We start from the raw sequence: 22,451 nt of genomic DNA, 5'->3' as shown, positions 1-22,451 counted from the left end.
AAAAAAAAAAAAAAAAAAAAAAAAAAAAGGAGAACAATAAAAAATAAAATTAGACTAGGAAACTAACAGGTATGTTGGAAAGAATATAAAAATAAAAATATGGATGAAACAACAACTGGAAAGTGAAACAAAACCACAATAGTAAAAAAGGAGAAGAAAAAAATGGGGGGGAAGGCCTTGCTGTGGAGGGTGAGGCCTAAGAAGGGGTGGGGTTTGGGTGGTGGGTGGGGCCTATACTTAGCACCCATGGGGCTGGAAAAGGCCCTTGGGGGTGTGGAGTGTGGAGCTTAGGCTCAACAGAACAGAAGGGGCCCAGGTGGGTCTCCTGCCTCTGGTCTCAGAGGGTGGGGGACCAGCCTGGGTGCTCATCAGGTTTCCCAGGCTCGAGTGGGTGGGGCAAACGTCCTCCGCTCCTCTCCCACTCCTCAGGTCCTGGAGGGCCCCTCCCACCTGCCTCTCTTGTAGATTGTGATGTAATTTCAGGCAGGGACTAAAGAAATTTTCAAAACTTTCCCAATATTTTTGAAAATGACACATTTACACAGAATAGAAATTGTCAATCATTCAGCCTTTACTTGTCAGCATCTGGCTCACACTCTTCCCCAGTGTACTGAGTGAGGCTCAGCTATGAAGGCACAGCTATTTTGGCTCAACATGAGACATTCTGATGGGCAATAGTCACTTCACACTTACCTGCAGGGTTATTCCAGGTTCATTAGGCTGCAGTTTGAAATCTTCTACAGATTATCTGTGATATGTGTTGTAGTGTGTTCATTCCTTTTTATTGATTGGCAGTCCTCTGCTGTATGGGTATGCCAGAGTTTGCTTAACTATTCATCTATTGCTGGACGTGTGGGTGGAACCTAGGTTTTGGCTATTATAAATAAAGTTACACTGAACATTTGTGTACAACTCTTTGTCCGAACATATGCTTTCAAGTTTCAGCAAATTTGAAAAATTTTTAAGTTTCTGCCATGAGGAGATAATATTTTCACTTTCGAGATTGGCAATATTTTTAAAAATTGTGAGTTTTGATGAGTATGTGTTGGGGGTAATGAGTACTCTTTAAACATGAGCAAACTGGGCCTATGGAGTGGTACAAATCTTTTCAAGGGCACCTTGATAGTACGTTAGAAAATAAAAATATATGCTTATCCTTTGTTCCTGAAATTCTCACAATTTGCTGAACTATTGGGAAAATTACCTTCTTCCTGCCTCTGTCCCTCATAAGTATAAGGAGAATAATACATGATACATATCTCACACGGTTAGTATGTTATACATAGGATTATAGTAAGCATTAGAGTAATTAATTCATGAAAAATGTTTGCCATACCAAAAACTTCTTACATTATTTTTAGGATAACTTATAGGAATCTCTTGTTCAAAACTATCTTGTTAAATACATAGGGAATATATGTTTAAGGGTGTTCACTACAATAACATTGTTATAATGAAACATTGGAGATAATGCAAATGGCCTTCATAAGAGATTATTAAATCAGTTATGGTACATCTTAGGAGGTAACATACAGAAAGGATGGATGTGGGTGCTGGAGAAGAATGGCTGATTCTAAATACTGCCTCAGTCCTTCCTACTTGTGAAGCTTGGTCCATTCCTTAGTCAATCGCTGTTCAACCATAAAAATGATGATAATAATACCCACCTTATAAAAGCTTTTGTAAGGAATCAGTATAAGTTGCTTAGAAGAGAACCAAAGCAGAGGGAGCATCCCATAAATCCATAAATTGTAGTATCACCATGGCATATATGCACCTGTTATAAGAATAAGGCAGGTCTGCATGTGTTACCACAGGATACTCATTAGAGAAAAGTGTTATTTTTTTCCCCTGTAGATATTGTATGATGGAGGCAGGTAAAATGTCCACTTCTATATTTTTAGACTTGGGTGTAAGTGTTCAAATGTGTCAAGTACTACTTTATTCTCTAATTATAGGAAGGGAACGATAGTTTTTTTTTTAATTTTATTGAAGTATAGTTGATTTACAATGTTGTGTTAGTTTCTGGAGTACAACAAAGTGATTCAGTAATACATATATATATTCTTTTGTCAAATTTTTCATTATGGTTGATCACAGGATATTGAATATAGTTTAGGAAGGGAACAATAGTTAAGCATATTTTAAGTTTCTAATTCAGCTTTAAAAATTCTCATTACAAATGAAAATTTTAATATGTAAAATTAATCAACTCAACAGGAAAGAATAAAAATCAAAGTTAAAAGAAACTTCTTGGTCTTTGAGTACTTTATTTGAATTTGTGAATTTAAGAAACATATGTTATATATTTATGTACACAGGGAATAACAAAAGTTAAATGTTCTATTGCAAAGACAACTGTGACTGGCAATATTGAGTGATTGTCATTTTATAATATTTCTTTTACACTGAAATGCCTTAACATGAAAAGACAAAAATAGGAATGGTTATGCTAACAAATGCACTTTGTTTTCCATGCCTCTAAATCTCCTTAGGAGCAAGAACTCCATGTACAGGTTGTCCAAAAGATATTCAAATAATTTTATGAAATAAACAAACTTGCAGCCTTACTCAGATTTTAAAAAGAAGTTGGTTTTCATTCATGTGGAAAAACCAAAAACAGAGCAAATGTGCATGCAAAGATAAATAAAAACACTGGCTGCTTCTCAGTAAAGGTGACAGTCTGTCTTTCACACTAATTTATGTACGGTATAATAAGTAACCACTAAATGTAGTAGCAGGGGGAAATTTGGCTGGAATTGTTCCTTTTACAAGGTGCAACCACACTTCCTGCCCATAATTTAATTCTAATAAGGCATCCCCAGTCAAAACCCTATCACAGCATATCTCACTGTTAATACTTTCAGACTCAAATGCAAGCTTGTCTACTCCATCAACCACTAAAAATCCAGAGATATGAGCACTAAATGACTCAATGGTATACTTAAAAACATACACCCCAAGATAGGGGATTCTGAATTTTCCAGTTCTTGGAGTATATGAGGCTCCATAGTTGACATCCAAGTTATTAAATAAGATAGGACCAGGTGTAGTCATTCCATATGTATGAGATGCAAAAAATGCCACCATTGGTGCGTATCTGTAAGATCCTTTTGAAAAATCTGTTAGCGGAAAAAAATGGAAAGAGTTAATTTTCATGTTTTGATCTTGTTCTGTTTATATCTTTATCATTTTATCTCGGTTACAAAAAGCGTTAGTAGAAGAAAAAAGGTCATTCATCAGACTTAACAAGGGCATATGTGTCTGGGTGTTTGCCCCTTTTCTTGCCTGAACTACCCAAAATTGCTTAGCCTCTCTGAGACTGTTTCTCCATCTAGATCAGGATAGAATGGTGGTAGTAACACTCAATACCTTCCTCATAGAAATGCCTCAGAGATTAATTTGCATGTTGCTTTGATCTCTCCAGAGATGAAGGAATTCAAAGCACTCTGATTATTATGGTATGTCGGAATGTTTTAAAGCCTCTTGCATGAATTAAAGCTGATATGATGCAGAAACAATTTTTCCAGCACCTTGTCAAACAGTTTCTAGAGGCTAAAACAGAAACCCAATGAAATTGTATGCACTATCGAGAAGTAGACAAAAACAATCTTCTATGTAATTAATGCCAAATGTACTTACAAAGGCTGAGATTTAAAAACAGACTAAAAAATTTACTCTTTATTATGCAGCGCACTATTAAGAAAAGCCTGATCTGCAACATACTTTTTTGCTGTCATTTTAAAGAGAATATATTTTAAGCCCTGCACACATTTTCTTGTATAAAAATCAGAAATGGTATGCTCTGGAAGTAAATCTATAGCAACCAGTACTTACGAAAGTAAATGGGCAAAAAGGCATCTTTGTTCTACTCAATACATCTGAGCATGTTCTAACAGCCCTTAGCCAGTCAAAATGACACTATGAACTTGACCTTCATAGAAGACATACTGCTATTCACTTATTATGGCTTCATTTAAAGGATCAGATCTGATATGAATCAAAGATGTATTCTTTAACAACTTGTTTGAGGAGAAAAAGTTTATACTAGTTCGACATATATATATGTATTTTCTTTTAAGATGCACTAGGAAAAAAATAAGTGTGGGGGGGGAATTTTCACTAAACTGCCTCTATTATACCAATATTGACAATTTCAACTTGTGTATATCAATGAGTTTACCTGACAAAATCATGTATGTTATTCACTTAATTTGAGAAGTAAAAGGAATTAATCCTCAAGTGAGTCCAGATTAAGCAGGTCTAAACATTCATTCGTAAACAGTTCAAAAATGTTTTTATGACATTGAGCAAATCCAAGGATGCGTGTACTTTCTTACCTGGAGCTAAAGCATTTTCTTCCACCACCTTGACAGTACAGTTGTCACCAGTAAAAGGATGTCGGCAAGCACAGATAAAGCTAGTTCTTCCATTTATACATGTGCCCCCATTCTGGCATGGGGATCTACTACAGTCTGAATACTCCTCTGTTACTGAAAAAGAATCAAGATAAAAGAGGGTAAAAGTGACCTGTTTTCCTGTTGATCTCAAATCATAGTTTGCAGCAGAATTAGAATTAAGGAAAATGCATTCCCAGGCCCAGGACACCCACCAATGTAATCATGGGACTTCATGCAAATCTCTGAACTACCTGAGCGGCTTCTTCTGAAGCCCTTTCCTGCTTTTTGGAAGTGGGACTAATGCTGTGATTCACTGCATTTATGTGTGGTAAATATTAAGATTTTGGTCAACTGTAGAACAGATAGACTATCTGGACACACAATCATGTATATTTGGAACCAGTACATGACAAAAGTAATATTTCAAATCATTGGAGAAAAAAAAAGTCTATTCAATAAATGGTGCTAAGCTAATTGGATATCCATAAAAATATAAATTCCATGTGTGTAAAAATACTAAATGTGAAAAAAACATATATGATTGCATTACAATCAAATTAAAGGAATATCTTTGTTGAGCTTTAAAATTTTGGAAAGCTCTTTCAACACAAACAAAATAAACAAAACCCAGAGGCCATAAAAGAAAAATCCTGACATTTGACCACCTAAGAATTAAAACTCACTTGCAATGAAAACCACCCATTATTGAATTTCAAAGTGCCAGATTAAGAGAAACTATTTTTTTTAACAGCTACAACAATGTAATGACTAATTATAGCAAATGAAAACTTCTGACTAATCCAAAAGAAAAAGTATGTAAACCTGTAAAAATAGTGAAAAGTGGGCAAATAATATGAACTGGCAAATCATTGAACAAAAACTACAAAAGCTCATTAAAATTTTCAAAACTTATTCAACCTCACTACTAATTAAGGAATAACAAATTACCACCACCAACATTTTATCAGGTGGCAACATTTAAAAACAAAATAATCATGCAATATGAAGGAAAATGGGCATTCTCATACAATGTTGGTTAGAGCTTATATTGTTGGAACCTTCGAATAGGAGGACAATTTGACCATATTTGACAGAATTAAAAAGGTTCTTTCGCTTTGGAGTCAGAAATTTCTCCTGGCCAGAATATATATTCCAGATACCCTTGCATATGTATACAAAGATAATTATTCAAGAAAGTTCTTTATGATATTACTTGCACTAGTGAAAAATTGTAGGACACCTACATGACCATTGATGAGGGACTTATTAAATGAATTTATAGTATCTTTTCATCAAGGAATATTAGACAGCAGTAAAAGAGTGGGGTAGATCCCCAATATGTTTGATTTGCTGAAGCCGGCAAGTTTCAGTTCACTTATTAGGTATAGAATAATTTCAGTTATTTAGGAAGCCTCAAATTGTGAATATGGTTATTAACATAATTCATAATTATGTGGAGAGAAAAGGTTGGAAGAATACATTACTAGCCACAGTTACCACTATGGCTCCACCTTGTGGAAATAGTGTAAACAGTTTACAATTCACTCATTTCAAATCATGGTCACTGATGATTTTTAAATTTAGGGTTATTTGTTTTAACATTTGTCTCAAGAGTGAGATCTAAAAATATTTTAAATAATTCTGTCTCATATTTAATAATTCTAATTCATATAAAATGTGACCAAACTGCATGCCTGTATAATTAGAATTAAAAAAATTTTTTTGAAGTGTAGTTGATTTACAGTGTTATGTTATTAGTTTCAGGTGTACAATATAATGATGCAATATTTTAACAAACTACTCCATTTAAAGTTATGATAAAATATTGACTATATTCCTATTTTGAGAAAAATATTTAATGGATCAGTGTCAAGTACAGAGCCTTATAACATACAACCAAAGATTGGTTGGCACTGATTTGTCAGTTGAAACTATTTGTATTTCATTATGCAACCAGCTACAAATCTACTTTTGTATATCATCTGACTCATATTTTTTTTACTTTATTACTAAAATACTTTAAAAATGGTTAACTACCTTTATAATAAGTTCCTGTACGTATTTGTGCTCAATAGGCAATTTCTTCTTGAATTAACAGTAAAAATCAGACTCCAATAAAGCATCATTTTCTTTTTGACATCTTTCCTCATCCCTTTTGATAGAATTAATTGTATGAATTCTCTTATTTGTTGTCTGATGCTCTGAAGTTCTGTTGAATTTATCATACCCTACTGTAATTGCTCACTTGTCCTTACTTCCAACGAGTGTGGGCTTTTGTGAGGTGAGGGCTCAGGTCCTCCATTTCTTAAACTTTGTGTCACTATTGACTAGCACAGTGCCTGACATATAGAAGTGCTAAATTGCCTTTCTAAAGATGAATGAACAAATCAATGGAAGATGGAGTAGATGACCTCATCCTTAATCTAATACTCTTATCCCTTCATCACATGTTCTAAAACATCATGTAGAGTTCGATGCTATGATGTCACTGGCATGTTTTTCTAGAGACGTAGAATTATTTCAAGCAAACTTTCCACAACTTCTACCTTGGGCTTCCATAACCTCTTAAACTCCTTCCAGTCCATTTATTTTCTTTGTTGGAGGTCGTACAATTAGTTAAGTTCTGCCAACTCAACATTCTACTATCTTGTGCAAAGAGCATAACTAATCTTTTAATATTCATTTCTCTGCTCTGAACATGACTAAAATTCTTTTACCACTGTCTTGGAATGTTTCATAAGTCTCAATTTGTTCTGATCTTTGCTTTCTGTGCCCTAATACGTGCTCAAGTTACACTTTTCTATTAATCCTACTTCCATATTTCGTAAATATTCATGTTAAATTTGAACTGACTGAAGAGCTCCTTACATTTTCAAAGCACTGTCTTTGCCAGTATTTACCATTCTTTATTTTAATTACTTGCTTAATGTCTGAACTCCGTGAGAAGAGGGATTGTGTTGAATTTACCACTCTGTCCACTCAACCTTTCTTGGCGCTCATTCAGCACTTATTCAATAGGTATTCAATGAATAAAATGAAAGGGCACTTTATATTGATGTCTTCTATTTTTATTTATAGTAACCCTAACATGTCATATATAATACGTTTTACGTAACATGTTTTTTCTTAATTACTTATTTAAATTATTTTTAAATTTGTAAAGCTTAGTTCTATTTTAGCATCAGTATTTTATTTTTTTAGTTCTTCATTTAAACAGTAACGTTGTAGAGAGCAGATAACTCTGATCTCTGCTTAGGGCAGAATGAAGTTTGCAACAGGTTAGTGAGGAGACCTATCACTGCCTCTGGGTGAGTTTTGTCATACACAGAGGAAAACATTATACAAATCCACCAGTATCTGCTCTAGATACTGTATCCACACAACATTAGAACTTTTCTTTATCTTTCATCCTGATGCCAATGCTCTCTAACATGTTTTCACCCTCATACCAATGGATACATTAATTTTCAATGCTATTCTGTTGCGTCATTTATCAAAATTATACCTATCAAATAATACTTATCCTTCCATTGCTCTAAAAATACTTCATATGTCCCTTTTCAACAACTTCTAGAAATGTGAACAGTTGTTTATATTAAATTTTCAAATTTATTGCTCTAATCACTCATATTCTGTTCATTGGTGTGTAGACAGATGGCAATATTGTTTCCAACCATCTTTACTACTTTTCCTTCAATTGTCAGTTTTAATTTTTGTTCTTCTTTTTAAATCGCATCTGTTGTTCTTGATATTGTTTCTGGAATCTTTTTTCTCAACCTTTCAAATATAATTTAAAGCTCATTTAATCATATCAGCAATCTTTACCAAATGAAGTAGCCCTGTCCCAGATGATTTATTATAACCCTTGTCATTAAACTATTTTCATTTATCTTAAGCCATGACCCAGAAAATTTAATGTTTTTTATTTGATGTTATCATGTTTTGCCTTTTTCTTATAATCTTCAATCAAAAGAAGCATTAAAAGTGGCAAATATATTGAAATATGCTCAACAACTTTAGTCATTAGGAAAATGCAAAATAAAATCACAATTAGATACAGTAATACACTTATTAAAATGGTAAAATAAACAAAATTGACAGTGCCAAGTGCTGACAAGGTTGTGGAGCAATTAGAATTCTCATACATTACTCATGGAAATAGCAAGTGATTGGCCTGTCCTTATAAAGTTAAAACTGTACTTATCTTACAACCAAGCTATGCTACTCGTACATATTAGCTCAAGAGAAATGAAAACATATGTGTACACAGAAACCTTTATGTGAATGTTTATAGCAGCTTTATTCACAGTCACCTCAAACTGAAAACAGCCAATGTATCCTTCAACTACTAAATGGGTAAACAAACTGTAGTACAGCCATACACAATGGACTACTACTTGGTAATGAAGAGGAATACATGCAACAACATGGATGGATCTCAAACATATTATACTAAGTGAAAGAAGCCAGGCTCAAAAGCTTACACACAGTGTATGATTTAATACACTTTGAAAATGTAAGGGAAGAAAACAGATCACTGGTTGCCAGTGGCTGGGAGTGGAGGTAGGGTTTGACTACAAAGTTACATAAGAGAATTTTGGGGGGTGATAGAACTGTACTTCATCTTCATTGTTGTGGTGATTGCATGACTACACATCTGTCCGAATTCATAGACTGCACATCAAAAACAGTGACTTGAACTCTATGTAAATTATACCATAAAAAACAAACCTCTCCCCAATATTTTTACTTCTATTATTTTGTTTTCACAGGTCTCCTACATCACTATGTCTTCTTGTCTTTTTCTTTTTCTTAAAGACTTTGAGTTCAGAGAATCACGCACTTTCCTTGTTCTGATGGTTCTGATTACTCCTCCCCCAACCAGCGTGCTTTCTTCAAATAAAGGAAATCTCCATGTTTCTGTCTTCAGTTCTTTTCTTTTTCTTTAGCTACCTAATTCACTTCTTTGCCCTCAGATATCACTTCTGTGCAATAATTTCCATTTTTTATCTACAAACCCTCTTTTGGTTCCAGACCTACATTTGTAAATGACTTCTGGACATTTCTATAGGGATAAGAGATCTTTAAACTCATGTATCACAGAATAAACTTCTCTTCCTGTGTACAACTGTACTTCCTCCTTAACCTTCCTATTTCCATTAATGGAATGACCAACTTCCCATCACTGATGCTTTATTTAAACTTTGGTGTTATTCTTTATTCTAAGAGTTTGTGTTTTCAATTAGCTGTTTTCTACTGAATATATATTCGCTTTTAACTAACATTCCTAGTTTCCATTTTGTTCCTTTCTCTATCACTATTTGAAGTCTTAATCTATTCAAGCCAGGGCTGCTGTAATAATTTTCTAACTGATCTGCGGAAGAACTCAAAATAAATCTTAATAATGCACATACGAGGTGATGTCATACTCCTGCTCAAAAATGTTTAATTGTTAACAATAGGATGAATTTAAACATATTATACTCAACACAGTGTGTAAATGGTTGATTGAATAAATGCTCAGCCCAAAGCTACCTCTTCCATGAGATTTGTCCAAACATCCAGTTCTCAATAAGACACGAAACTCTTATGATAATGAACTCCTATAACATTCATTTAGTGCTTAGTATATGCTGTGGCATGTTTCTTTTCTTTCACATTCAAAACAGCTTTATAACAGCATAGTGTTCAAAAGCACATGGAAAACATTTTAAAACATAACAACCAAATATCACATTACTCTATAGGTACATCTTCCACTGTCAACTTTTGTTACAACAAAATAACAAAGTTTCCATTATATCCCCAGTTGCCTGCAGAATTCACTATTTTTCCCACAGTTGAAGCCTATCCCACCATCTTATTTAATAATACTGCACTTGGCTGCCAACACACTCAGCACATCCCACAAAACTCTGCTTCTCTACCTTTCTCTGCTTTTTCTTTTATGCATAATATTTATCACCTTTTAACATACTATGTAATTTACATTTTTACTTATTCTCTATCCTTGCTAGAGTGTAAACTCCAAGAAGATAGAATTTTTAAAAAACGTTATGATGTATCCAAAGCATCTATAACAATACCTGATTTTGTTGGCACAATATTTGTGCTGATGCCTCTCGAATCTAAATATCCATGAAAATTTTTAAATTTAACGCTTGCTTAGGATTATAAAGCCTAGAAAAGAGTTCTTAAAGGACTGTTGGTTAACTATAAAAATTGATTTCCTTTTTTGTAAAAGTTAGATGTGTATTTTAATTCCTATATGACTCTGGCACAGTGACACACAATAACTTTCTTTCACTGATTTCTTTAGCTGTCCAGACACTGTGTAATAATTTTTCTGGTAATTTGTTCGAGAGGTGAAGAGACTTGAGTTTTCATTAATCCAGAGTATCAACAAAGTGCCATGTGATATTTTCCCCTAAAACAATGATATTCAAAATAAACAGCTTTGAATAATTCAAATTAAATTTATAAGAAAATACTTACTATTTCCATTCAGATCCACTTTGAGGCTGTGTATAGTAAAACTGGCAATTACAACTTTGAGGGTATGTTTTTCAAATTTCATACGCAGTTAATATACGGCAGAGCTATTTTTTTATGCTGCAAGTTTTTTGTCAAGATGCGAGTATCATGTCCACTCAGACTGCTGTTCCACATGGTCACAATCTGTGATTTAATAATCCCAGCACATTCTTTTTCATGCTTGATAATACAGCACAAAATAATACTATCATGTGCAATTTTGAACTTATAGTGTTGTCAGGGACTGGTAGAAAGACATCTATTCAGTGTATTTAATTACAGACCAGTTAATAATCAAATTTGGTGTCAAAACTTTGGTGTCAAAGAAACAGTCTATTGTTGAGAAATAGCTCCCGTGATTCTTGTTAGAAAACGAATCCCAGCATATGCAGTGACTATGTAAATGGAACCTGGTATCCTGTCCCATTTCCTTTTTATTGTCAGACCATGTGTCATAAATTTTGGTTCAGATGTGAGTGTCAGGTGCATGAGTTTCTGACTGTTCACCATAGGTACCATGGTCACTTTATTGCAAGACATGAAGCAGGAAAGGATTGTTAATTTTGTCAGCATCCTCTCTTCAACTGTCATCCTTCCATACAAAGGGGCATCCTCTGGAAAACTAGGGGAGTCTTTTCTTCTCCCAGGGAACAATGAACAAAAACTAGTTCATTTAATATTCTTTTCAATACTGATATGTTTTATTGACACAAACTGGGGAGGCTGTCCCCAGAAGACAGGTTTGCTAACCAACTCTGACACAAAGAATATCTTTAATATCATGAGCAGAAAAGAGTCAATATAACAGGCCTGAGACTGCTGCCTTTAGAAAGGCTGACTTGCAAGGATTTTCCCTTGATCTATGCCTGGGAACTTGGCTTGTCTCTATTCTCTAACTATTTAAAAAGTGTCTTTTGCAGTGCCCTGACTCTTCAGACAAGCTATATGGTTTATGCTGAACGTCTACTTTCCTTTTAGAGTATGGAGTTTTGGTATGTGCTCAACAGAGGGTACCTACGTGACCAGCCCTATTATGGAGTGAATGTTTGTGTCCCCCAAAAACTCATAGGTGGAATTCCTAACTCCCCAGGTGATGGTACTAGGAGGTGGGGCCTGTGGGAGGTATTTAGGTCATTTAGGTATTTAGGGTGGTGCCTTCATGAATAGGATTAGTGCCCTTTTAAAAGGGACCCCAGAGAACTCTCTCACTCTTTCCCTTTCTGCCATGTGAGAATAAAACAAGAAGTTGATAGTCTGCAATCCAGAAGAGGGCTCTCATCAGAACCTCACCATGCCAGCCTGATCTCAAAACTGTGAGAAGTGAATTTCTCTTGACTATAAGCCACTTTATCTATGGTACATTGTTATAGCAGTGTGAGCCCCAATAAAACCCTTGAGAGCTTAATATCTGATGGTCTTCTCTGGGCAGAAAAATTGCACACATGTGACTGCATTTTTTGATGACTGGAAAACAGAACACATAGAAGTACACCCCCTCATGGGAGGGAGAGAGCATAAGAAAGCCTATGCATGGATTTCTCCAGACTCCGCCTGGGTCTTTCCCCCTTGCTGATCCTATCATCTATTATTTCACTATAATAATCCTTAGCTGTGTGTATAACTAAATGCTGAGTCCCATGAATGCTTCTAGCATAGCAAGCTTGTGTGTCATTTTGGATACCTTACAGAACACATCGTAAACTCAATTCAAGTAGCTATCCTTCAAAATTTAATTAGCTTATATTCAATATTTTGTATAGAGGTCAACTTATCCTGAGGTATATGTGAGAATGTTTATTTCTTATGATATGGAAAAGCATATAAAGAGCTGAAATACCTTGGAAAAAACTCTTGTTAACACTTTTGTGGATATTTTTTAGTGCTTATCAGTACCCATGCCTTTTTATACATTTAAGCCTTTATATTTTTAATCCTGTTCTTTTTGATTTATTATGTGGTAAGCATAAGCTCATTTATCAACATATGCTGATTTTAAAACACAGTGACATAAATTAAAGATGGAACAATGGAATACGATGAGCATTTAAATTACATTGCTACATGGAAATAATTACATATCAAATATTAAGTGAAAATTTTAGAGAAAATAAAATATAAACATCAAATGTAGCTGAGAAAATTGTATCATATAGTCCTAACTACCTCAATAATACACTGTATGAAAGTTGATTTCTTTGATTCTCAAACTTTGTAAGGTAGATATGTTATTCTAATTTTATAAATGAGGAAAGTAAGTTTTAGAAAAATAAATGACTTTTACAAATAAACACATTGCTAGGCAGGACTTAAACTTTGTTTTCCTGATTCCAAGTTCAGTGCTTCTTAGTCATCACAACTGCCTCTGTGCTGTGTCACAAAATTTAGAAATGGTTTTAAAGTGATGTAAGACAGTAAAATATTCACTAGGTTCTTATTTTTTCTTTTAAATTGCTTATATTCACAGAAATGATCATTTTAAAAGTTGTATTTGGTATACTGCCAAATCTGTTACAGAACGTAGCCTTTTTTAAGAAGAGTAGTTAAAGTGACAGTGATGAATACAAGAGGTTTATTAAGGAGAGTTAATATACTTGGTAAATACTGGAGGAACGGTTAAAATAAAAAGTCAGTGGCCTCACGAGCAGAAGGTGCATCGTCAGCCATGCTGCTGACATTGTTACAACAATTCAATTCAGGATTCAGCTCCTCTTGCAAGGCAAGCAGCCCGACCTGCTCTGCGGGGACAAATCTGCCAATTGCTCCACAAACAAATCTTCAAAGAGGAAATAAAATCCTCTTGGTGTCTACTGGACTTTTGTTTAGCAACAAATCAAATATTTAGGGATTCAACCAGAACAGTTTATCAGAATTGGCCTGAGAGGAATCATAATTAGCATAACTGGATGTGGGAATGGCTCAGAAGAAAGTGATATGGAAGAGGACTCTGAATGTTACCTCCCACTGCATCAGCTCAGAGGAGATATGGTGAACAACTGATGCCAACTTTCAATGACAACTGCCCACTGGCCATTAACACAGAAAAGCTAAACTGAAAAGTAGCCCTTTCACTTCCTTCTGGTCAACGCAGAAACAAGTGGTAATATTTGGGTCCTCAAGAAAGCAAACTCCCTGGGAATATCTATGGAATATTCAGATATGGCCAGACTCTGAGACAGATATGACTCGTCAAACACAAGCAGAAGGAAGAGAAAGGCAGGTGAATAGACTTCACAATCTACTTCAGTACAGTAGTTGAGCGGAGCCCTGAGTCCAACAGACCAGGAGTCAGGCTCCATCACTTACTAGTTGCATGACCTTAGGCAGGATCCCTTAGTTCATCTCTCTGAGGGTTAGTTTACTCACCTTCAAAATAAGAATAATGATAGCTACCTCATAGATATTAAATGAAAGAACATATGTAGTATAATTTGTACAGTGCCTGGGATGTAGTAAGTGTTAATACATGGTGTCCAATATTACATCATTATAGTATTACTATTATTAGGCTTCAAAGGAGGTTATCAGTTATTAAAATTAAGATTAAACAGAAAGAGACTCACAGACATAGAAAACAAGCTTATGGTTACCAAAGGGGAAAGGGGGAGGGAGGAGGGATAAATGAGGAGATTGGGATTAACATATACACACTACTCTATATAAAACAGACAAACAGGGCTTCCCTGGTGGCGCAGTGGTTGAGAATCTGCCCGCTAATGCAGGGGACACGGGTTCGAGCCCTGGTCTGGGAGGATCCCACATGCCGCGGAGCAACTGGGCCCGTGAGCCACAACTACTGAGCCTGCGTGTATGGAGCCTGTGCTCCACAACAAGAGAGGCCGCGATAGTGAGAGGCCCGCGCACCGCGATGAAGAGTGGCCCCTGCTTGCCACAACTAGAGAAAGCCCTCGCACAGAAACGAAGACCCAACACAGCAAAAATAACTAAATAAATTAATAAACTCCTACCCCCAACATCTTAAAAAAAAAATAAAAACCCAGACAAACAACAAGGACCTACTGTATAGCACAGGGAACTCTACTCAACATTTTGTAATAACCTATAAGGGAAAAGAATCTAAAAAAGAATATATATGTATAACTGTATAACTGAATCACTGTGCTGTACACCTGAAACTAACACTATATTATAAATCGACTATACTTCGATTTAGAAAAAGGAAAAAAAAGATTAAATTTTAAAAACTATGTTTCTGTGGTTTTTCTTTCTACAAACTGCATTTATTCTGCAAATGATAGTGGCTATAATCTGAATAATATTATTGTGAGATTTGTAAGATCGTGATAAATTACCTTCTGGTGCTAGGTAGGGGAGTAATGTGGCTAGACAGTATTTACAGTATCATAGCCAAGGTCAAAGGAAACACAGCCAAATTTAACTAGTGTGTCAGTGTGTCTCACAGTTGGTATCAAAGGAAGTAGTTTATTTTGCAATTGGTTTATTCTTAGAGGAGAATTTAGCCTGAGTCCACTGGTTTCATTATCTTGCATAGGCTTTACCTGCTCAGCTGTTCAATGAATACCGTCAGTTTTATGACCCATAGAAGCAGAGCCAGCTTAATGAGCACGCGTATCTACGCATCCACCTGAAAGGGCCTCACACATTTTTGTTGCTGATCCTGCGGTACAGTGAATGTATCTGCCCCACATATGAAATTAGGCCAATATACCTTTATTGCCCTGATATCATTATGGGTTATCTTTACAAAGATAAAATAGAGAACTTTTAATTAATTATTAACTTGAGGCCTATAAAAATTCTACTTACAGTAAATAAAGGAACAAGAAACAATTAGATCAAGGCATCATTAAAAAGAGAATCAGTACTAAGTTAATTATTAGCCCATTAAGCCCAATATTGAGTCAACTTGATATAAATGTCTCAATGCAATTTTTATAAGCTCCTGACATGCATTCTTTCTACTCTGAAAGTTTATTAGTTCTTATGTTCTACTGAGTCTCTTAACTCAATTAATTTTGAAGCTATTTAAACTTATACTTACTGTAGAGATACGGGTACTTTTTGGTTTAAGGAAAAAAGAATGACCCAGTTTGCCTGGTGTATGATCACATATCCTGCAGAGTTTAACTGAAACTCATTTGCAGTGTCCACAAGAGGACCAAGGATTAAAGTAGTTTGGAGAAAGAGCAACTCAATATTTTTCCTAAAATGATTATTGTAAGAACGTTTTGTACTGAAATACTACTTTTCTCTTGGAAACATGTAAGCCTAAATAATTTGTTCTGTGATCCCACATGGTAAGATTAGTCCTCCTGGGTCAGATTAATTTGGAAGGAGTCATAAATAAATACAATAGCTTAAATAGTCAAGAGACAACTCAACTTTGTATTATTCTGTGATTTTTCATATTCTCTGAACATTCAGAGATTAAACATGAAGGGTCATGTTAAGCTAGGATAATGATTACCCTTTTGTAATGAAAAAGCAATAAAATTCAAAATTCATCCAAATGAGTGTATATTTTAACAGCAGACTCATATGAGAGGTTCACTGTATTTCTTTTAATAAGAGTCCGTAGCTATTCTTTTCATTGTGGAAAGATTATTTAATATTACTCATATGCCAGACATCTTAATGAAACACTTCTTTCATACAGAGAGACTATTAAGTAGTTTATATGCGCTACACTAAATTCCTCTTTCCTCCCAAATGTATGCTTCTCTGGTGTTTACAACATCTGTCAATGGTACTTCTACCCTCTCATTTCCCAAATGCAAAACCGCAGAATATTCTAGATCTCTCCCCTCCCCAAGTGCTGTGTATTCAGGCTGTGAAAAGCTCATGTTTTTTTTTACAGCAATCCAGTCTGCAACATATTTCTACTAATGAGCTCAGGAAAATACCTACTGCAATCCCATCTCATAAAAGGAAGAAGCCGAGACCCAGAGAGGGGAATTACTCAAGGCTACACAGAAACATACAGAAATAACGAGGACCAGAATCATGATTTGTTGTTCCTTAGACCATTAATTTTCCCACAATCTTTCTGTTTCTGTTGATATTACTTTCATGACACTATTCATACTCATCTCCTCTGATGCAACTACCTCTTCCTAAGATCTGGCTTTCACTGATCTTGCCAATAGTGTCCTAACTGGTATCTCTGATTTCTTCTTTGTAGTCATGCTACACACTACTGCTAGCTTCGTGCTTCTGAGACACAGTTCTCACCATACCCAATGCTCTGCTTGAAATTTTCAAAGACCGCTCTTTACAAAATCATGTCTACATGCCTTGAATGTATCTCCCCAAAATTTATATGTTGATATCGTAACTTCCAGAGTTGCTGATATTAGGAGGTGGGGCCTTTGGAGGTGCTTAGGAGATAAGGATGGAGCCCTCATGAATGGGATTAGTGTTCCCAGAGCTCCCTCACCCCTTCTGCCATGTGAGGACACAGCATGCAATTACTGGAACCAAGTGAACCAGGAAGAGGACCCTTACCAGAATGTGACTATGTCGGCACCCTGATTTTGGACTTTCCAGTCTCTAAAATGTCGAGAAATAAATCTCTGTTGTTTCTAAGCTACCCAGTCTGTGGCGTTTTGTTAAAGCAGCCCAAAGGGACTAAGATACTTAGCTTGTCATTCAAGGCCTTCTGTGATCTGCCCAAACTGAACACCTGCTCATTGTACCTTCACTCAGCCAGACAGTCATTCAACAGATATTCACTGAGTTCCTATTGCATACTGACACTTCGCCAGGTAACACCAAAATGAATAGGATACAATCTGGTCTTACCCATCAGGTAGCTCATTGTCTAATAGCTTCCTTTAATTACACATGTAAAGAAAAATGTTCTACAAGGGCAAACTTGATTGTTTTATAGGGGTCTTGTCAGAAAAAATTTAAGAAATATGTAGAAGAATATTTACACTATAAACAGTTGTTTTGTATTGGTGCCTGCTTTATATAGGATAAAATCAGCTTCAAATAATATATCAGGGATCTTTGAATTTCTTAATTATTTACTCAAGTTTAAGTAAGTGCTGTTTATATCTTATGGTCTTGCTAAACCATACAGACCTACTAAATACCACTTAAATAGGAAAAGAGATTAAAAGTTATTTTTTAACAATAGCTTACCAGGAAGTAGAATGTTGTCTGTGTTTCTTTGGGTCCGGCCCATCAGGACAGTGGTCAGATTCACTGTTGGTTTTTTAAGTGTATTGGGTTTCTTCAGCAATGGTTTTATTTGCTTCTGTGACTTGACAATATTTGCAAGACTACCAGACAATGATTGATTTATATACCGAGTTAAATTAGATAGGGCAATTTGAGTTTTTATTTCAATCACTGATTCCACAAATTCTGTCAGACCTTTCTGAAGAAGCTGAGTATCTGGTACGGAACCTTTTATCTTGGGTATGGTAGCATTCAGTTCTGATATACTTGTAGAAGCATCATGACATATTGTTAAAGCTTCATAGAGAGTCTTGTTAAGTAAAGAGAAATTAATGGAAAGATGAATGGATTTTGCTTCCAGTGCTTTAAATCTGGAATTTAGTACCTGCAGTTGTAGAGCCTGGTCTCTCTCATTTGTAGCTACAAAGCCTTTTTTTAGTGAAACATAATAAGGTATGAGCGTCTTGGTCACTTTAGACTCAATGCCTTGCAACCGAGTTTCAAAATTTTTGGAAATGTTTGTGGCTGAGAGTATTTTTTCCTCCAAATGACTCATAATTTGCTGGTATTTTATCACTTGGGAACTGGTTTCATTGATCATTTGAGAAATCTTTTGAAAGTTGGACAGACTTAGTTTTTCATCTTTAGAAATATATGCAAGGGCCTTGGCAACTTGCAGAACAAAGTTATATCTCTGATTGTCATTGACCAAAATCTCAATAGAATCATTCAAACGTTGGAATTGAGAAATAAATGTCAAAATAGTCTCCATATTTTGGGTACATTTGTGATGGACTTCAGGATTATACTTTGTTGTATCTAAAGTCTCTTTTAGCATGTAGTTATCGTGAATGAAGTCAATGGCATTGTTTATAATAGTTATTGTCTTATTTAGACCATCTTCCATTTCTAAGGCATGTTCATTGATACGTCTGTCTAAGGAATCCCCACGACTCTGTACTTCATTTCTAAGTAAGTTGTATCTTTTTGTAAGTTCTTTGATAAGCAAATTTAGACTGCTAACAGCAGTAATCAGATTTTCCACTTTTTTCTTTGTAGCTACTGCTTCTTTTGGTTGCTCATATGTCATTGTCTCTCTAAAGGATGCTCCCTGCTCGAGCAAGGGTTGAAGAATCTCCATATCGTAAGTCAAATCATTTAGTTGCTCATTCATTTTATCCATCTTATTGTCCATTGGAAAGAGAACCTCAACCAATGTTTGGTTTAAAATTTGTAAATTCTCTTCTGTGTCCTTAATTTGAAATTTAAAATCATCTCTGCATTTGGATAACATGTGTTCACATTCCTCCCTGACAGATTCTTTCTCCATCTCCAAAGCAAGGGTGAGATTGTTAATCTTGCTATCTTGGGTGTGCAAATCATCGAACATATGCAGCAGCATCAAACCCTGCTTCTCTATAGTCTCATGTAGAGTAGACATGTATTCAGTGACGTTATTGCTAACTGATCCAGCGGCTGGAACACTCTTCTGATTTGATACTTGTTCAGTTGATAAAAGATGCTCCTGCACGTCCTTCATTTTAGAAAGGGTCTTGTTGAGGGATTCATGATACAGAATGCTCCTTGAGCGCTCCTGTTCTAGAGCACCTTCTAAATGAGTCTGCTTTGCTTCTAGTTCTTTAATAGGCTTCTCACATGTAAAAGTCATTTCTTGTCTTACATTCACAATGCGATTTTTTAGATCCAGTATATCAGTCGAAGTGGGCCTATTTTCTTGCATTAAAACAGACTTTTGCTGGACTGCTACTGAAACCACGGTTTCATTAACTTGTCGAATTATCTGTCTGGTGTTTTCAAGGTCCTCTGAGAGAGTTGATACAGTCTTGAAGAGCTGCACTATGGTCTCCTGCATGTCATTTTGAAAAATTTTAAATTGTTCTCTTACTATATCTTTCACCAGATCATTAATGCTTTTGGATTTTAGACCTGGAGAAAGAAATAATAAACAACAATAAATGATACATGATTTTAATAATGTAAACTCTAGATAGCTCTAAAAAGATAAAAGTTTGAGACTAAACATTAATGACATGAAATAATAAAAATATCTCTTGACTACATTTACTTATGAAATTTTTAAAAAATTACTAGAGTTCATATAAGGTGGTCACCCTCTTAACTGATAAGTTTGAGGGAAAAAAATCAGTTGCCGGGAACACGCTAGAATCATAGAACTAAGGTTCTCTGGACAAAGGCATAAAGGAACTACCGCCAACTTCAGTTAATACACCCTTGTATGCAATGATTCTAGCCTTAGTCTTGTATAAAAATAAATGGTTTGGGGCTTTCTGCCTTAGTAAATAATACCTGATGTTAGCTCATGACTGTTTATTAGGTTTCTAGTACAGTTGACCCTTGAACAATGCAGGGAATGGAGTGCCGACCCTCTGCACAGCTAAAACTCCACATATAATTTACAGCTGGCCCTCCGTTATATCCAAGATTCCTCTGAATCCACAGTTCCACATCCTTAGATTCAACCAACCGACTGTGGATTGTGTAGCACTGTAGTATTTCATTGAAAAAAGTCTGCTTATGTAAGTGGACCCAGGAGGCTCAAACCTATGTTGATCAAGGGTCAACTGTAATTAGGTTTCAGAACTTGTGTTTCGAGCTTATAAAATTTAATATATTGGGCTCCCCTGGTGGCGCAGTGGTTGAGAGTCTGCCTGCCGATGCAGCGGACATGGGTTCGTGCCCCGGTCCAGGAAGATCCCACATGCCGCGGAGCGGCTGGGCCCGTGAGCCATGGCCGCTGAACCTGTGTGTCTGGAGCCTGTGCTCCGCAACGGGAGAGGCCACAACAGTGAGAGGCCCACGTACCGCAAGAAAAAAAAAAATTTAATATATTGACTGCAGAGACGAAATTTAATGAGGTTCCCAGAGGAGGAACAATATGAAGTAATAATCACAAGATTCAACAATAGTTCATAATAACAATAAAATAAAAATAATGAGAGGTTTGAGGATCACAAAACTAAGTCAAATGAGAGAAATTTAAGATACACAGTGACTCTCATAATATGACATTAATTTTTTTTTTTTTTGCGGTACGTGGGCCTTTCACTGCTGTGGCCTCTCCCGTTGCGGAGCACAGGCTCCGGACGCGCAGGCTCAGCGGCCATGGCTCACGGGCCCAGCCGCTCCGCGGCATGTGGGATCTTCCCGGACCGGGGCACGAACCCGTGTCCCCTGCATCGGCAGGCGGACTCTCAACCACTGCGCCACCAGGGAAGCCCGACATTAATTTTTTAGGTGATTTTATTTATTTTTAGTCTGGTAATTCTTTTTTAAAATATTTCTATTGAAATATAGTTGATTTACAATATCATGACATTAATTCTTAACAAAAAGAGGAGAGGAAACTTGCCACTAATGAAGCACATACTAGTTATCTCCCCTTTAGAAAGAATAGACTGATCACGAGCCAGAATTATGGATAGTTGTAAACGTAGCATTAGAAAAAAAAAAAAGGAAAAAGAACAAAAGGGTCTTGAACTATTCAGAGCTACTTAGAACAGGAAATAAATATTCAAACATGTAAAAACATAGAAACAAACCTGTTACATACAAAAACAGAAAACGGGAAAAATGAAACATGCTTGAGGCATATTTATAGTACATGGCAATGAAACAGATATAAATGGAAGATATGTTCATTCAAATATGTAGCCAATATCTATAAGGTAAAATACAGGCAACATAATACAAAGCATTTTAATCAGGAAGGTCTGTACAATGGGGTATTGTGAAGTAAGTTATGGCTACTATGAAGTCTATTCAAGAAAGATGATTATAGGATAAAAATACTTAGTCTCTACATGTCTGTACTTTGTAAGCAAGTTTTAAAAAGTATTTAAGTTGCTTGAAAGACCTCCATAAAACATATTGTGAAAGAGCAATTATACCAAATAGAATGATATATTGCTTGAGGGTCTTGATACTAATTAATGTGGTACAAAGACAAAGCTGTGAATGGATAAATACTTCCTTGGAAATCCTAGACCTTAAAGATGCATGTTTTTAATTGATCTTTAGGGTCTAGGATTTCCAGAGTACAAAAATTTATTTTGCATTTTTAAACCTAGTGGAAACTGATATAAACTTAAAAGTCTAAAAACTATAAGTAAGTGAAAATCAACTTGTATGTAATAGAAAAAAATAATAAAAGCATGTGAAGTATGAAATAGTAATCAGTGACACACAGCACCAAAGTACTAAGCAAAGGCTTAGAAAAGATTATATAGCTGCAGTTAAGATAAATTATACTGCAACAGTCCTAACTTTTGCATTTACTAACATGAATAATCATACCAAGAAAAGTTTTAAAGT

At 35.5% G+C, this 22,451-nt stretch overlaps 1 protein-coding gene across 1 annotated transcript in view; it reads right to left on the bottom strand.

The window, feature by feature from the left end:
- Positions 1–2,005: 2,005 nt before the first annotated feature.
- The window catches only part of MMRN1 (multimerin 1), a 65,274-nt gene continuing 44,828 nt past the window's right edge, over positions 2,006–22,451 (bottom strand). Inside the window, exons 6-8 of the mRNA XM_029235205.1 lie at positions 18,060–20,045; positions 4,341–4,493; positions 2,006–3,122 (exon numbers count right to left, since the gene is read on the bottom strand). Coding sequence (XP_029091038.1) covers positions 2,701–3,122; positions 4,341–4,493; positions 18,060–20,045 — 2,561 coding nt within the window. The 3' untranslated portion in view covers positions 2,006–2,700. The remainder of the gene's footprint in view (positions 3,123–4,340; positions 4,494–18,059; positions 20,046–22,451) is intronic.

This window comes from Monodon monoceros, unplaced genomic scaffold (assembly GCF_005190385.1).
Source record: "Monodon monoceros isolate NGI ecotype Baffin Bay Population unplaced genomic scaffold, NGI_Narwhal_1 Super_Scaffold_20, whole genome shotgun sequence".
Classification (NCBI taxonomy): Eukaryota; Metazoa; Chordata; class Mammalia; order Artiodactyla; family Monodontidae; genus Monodon; species Monodon monoceros.
Note: the sequence above shows the minus strand (reverse complement) of the source record. Positions and strands in the feature narration are given on the sequence as shown.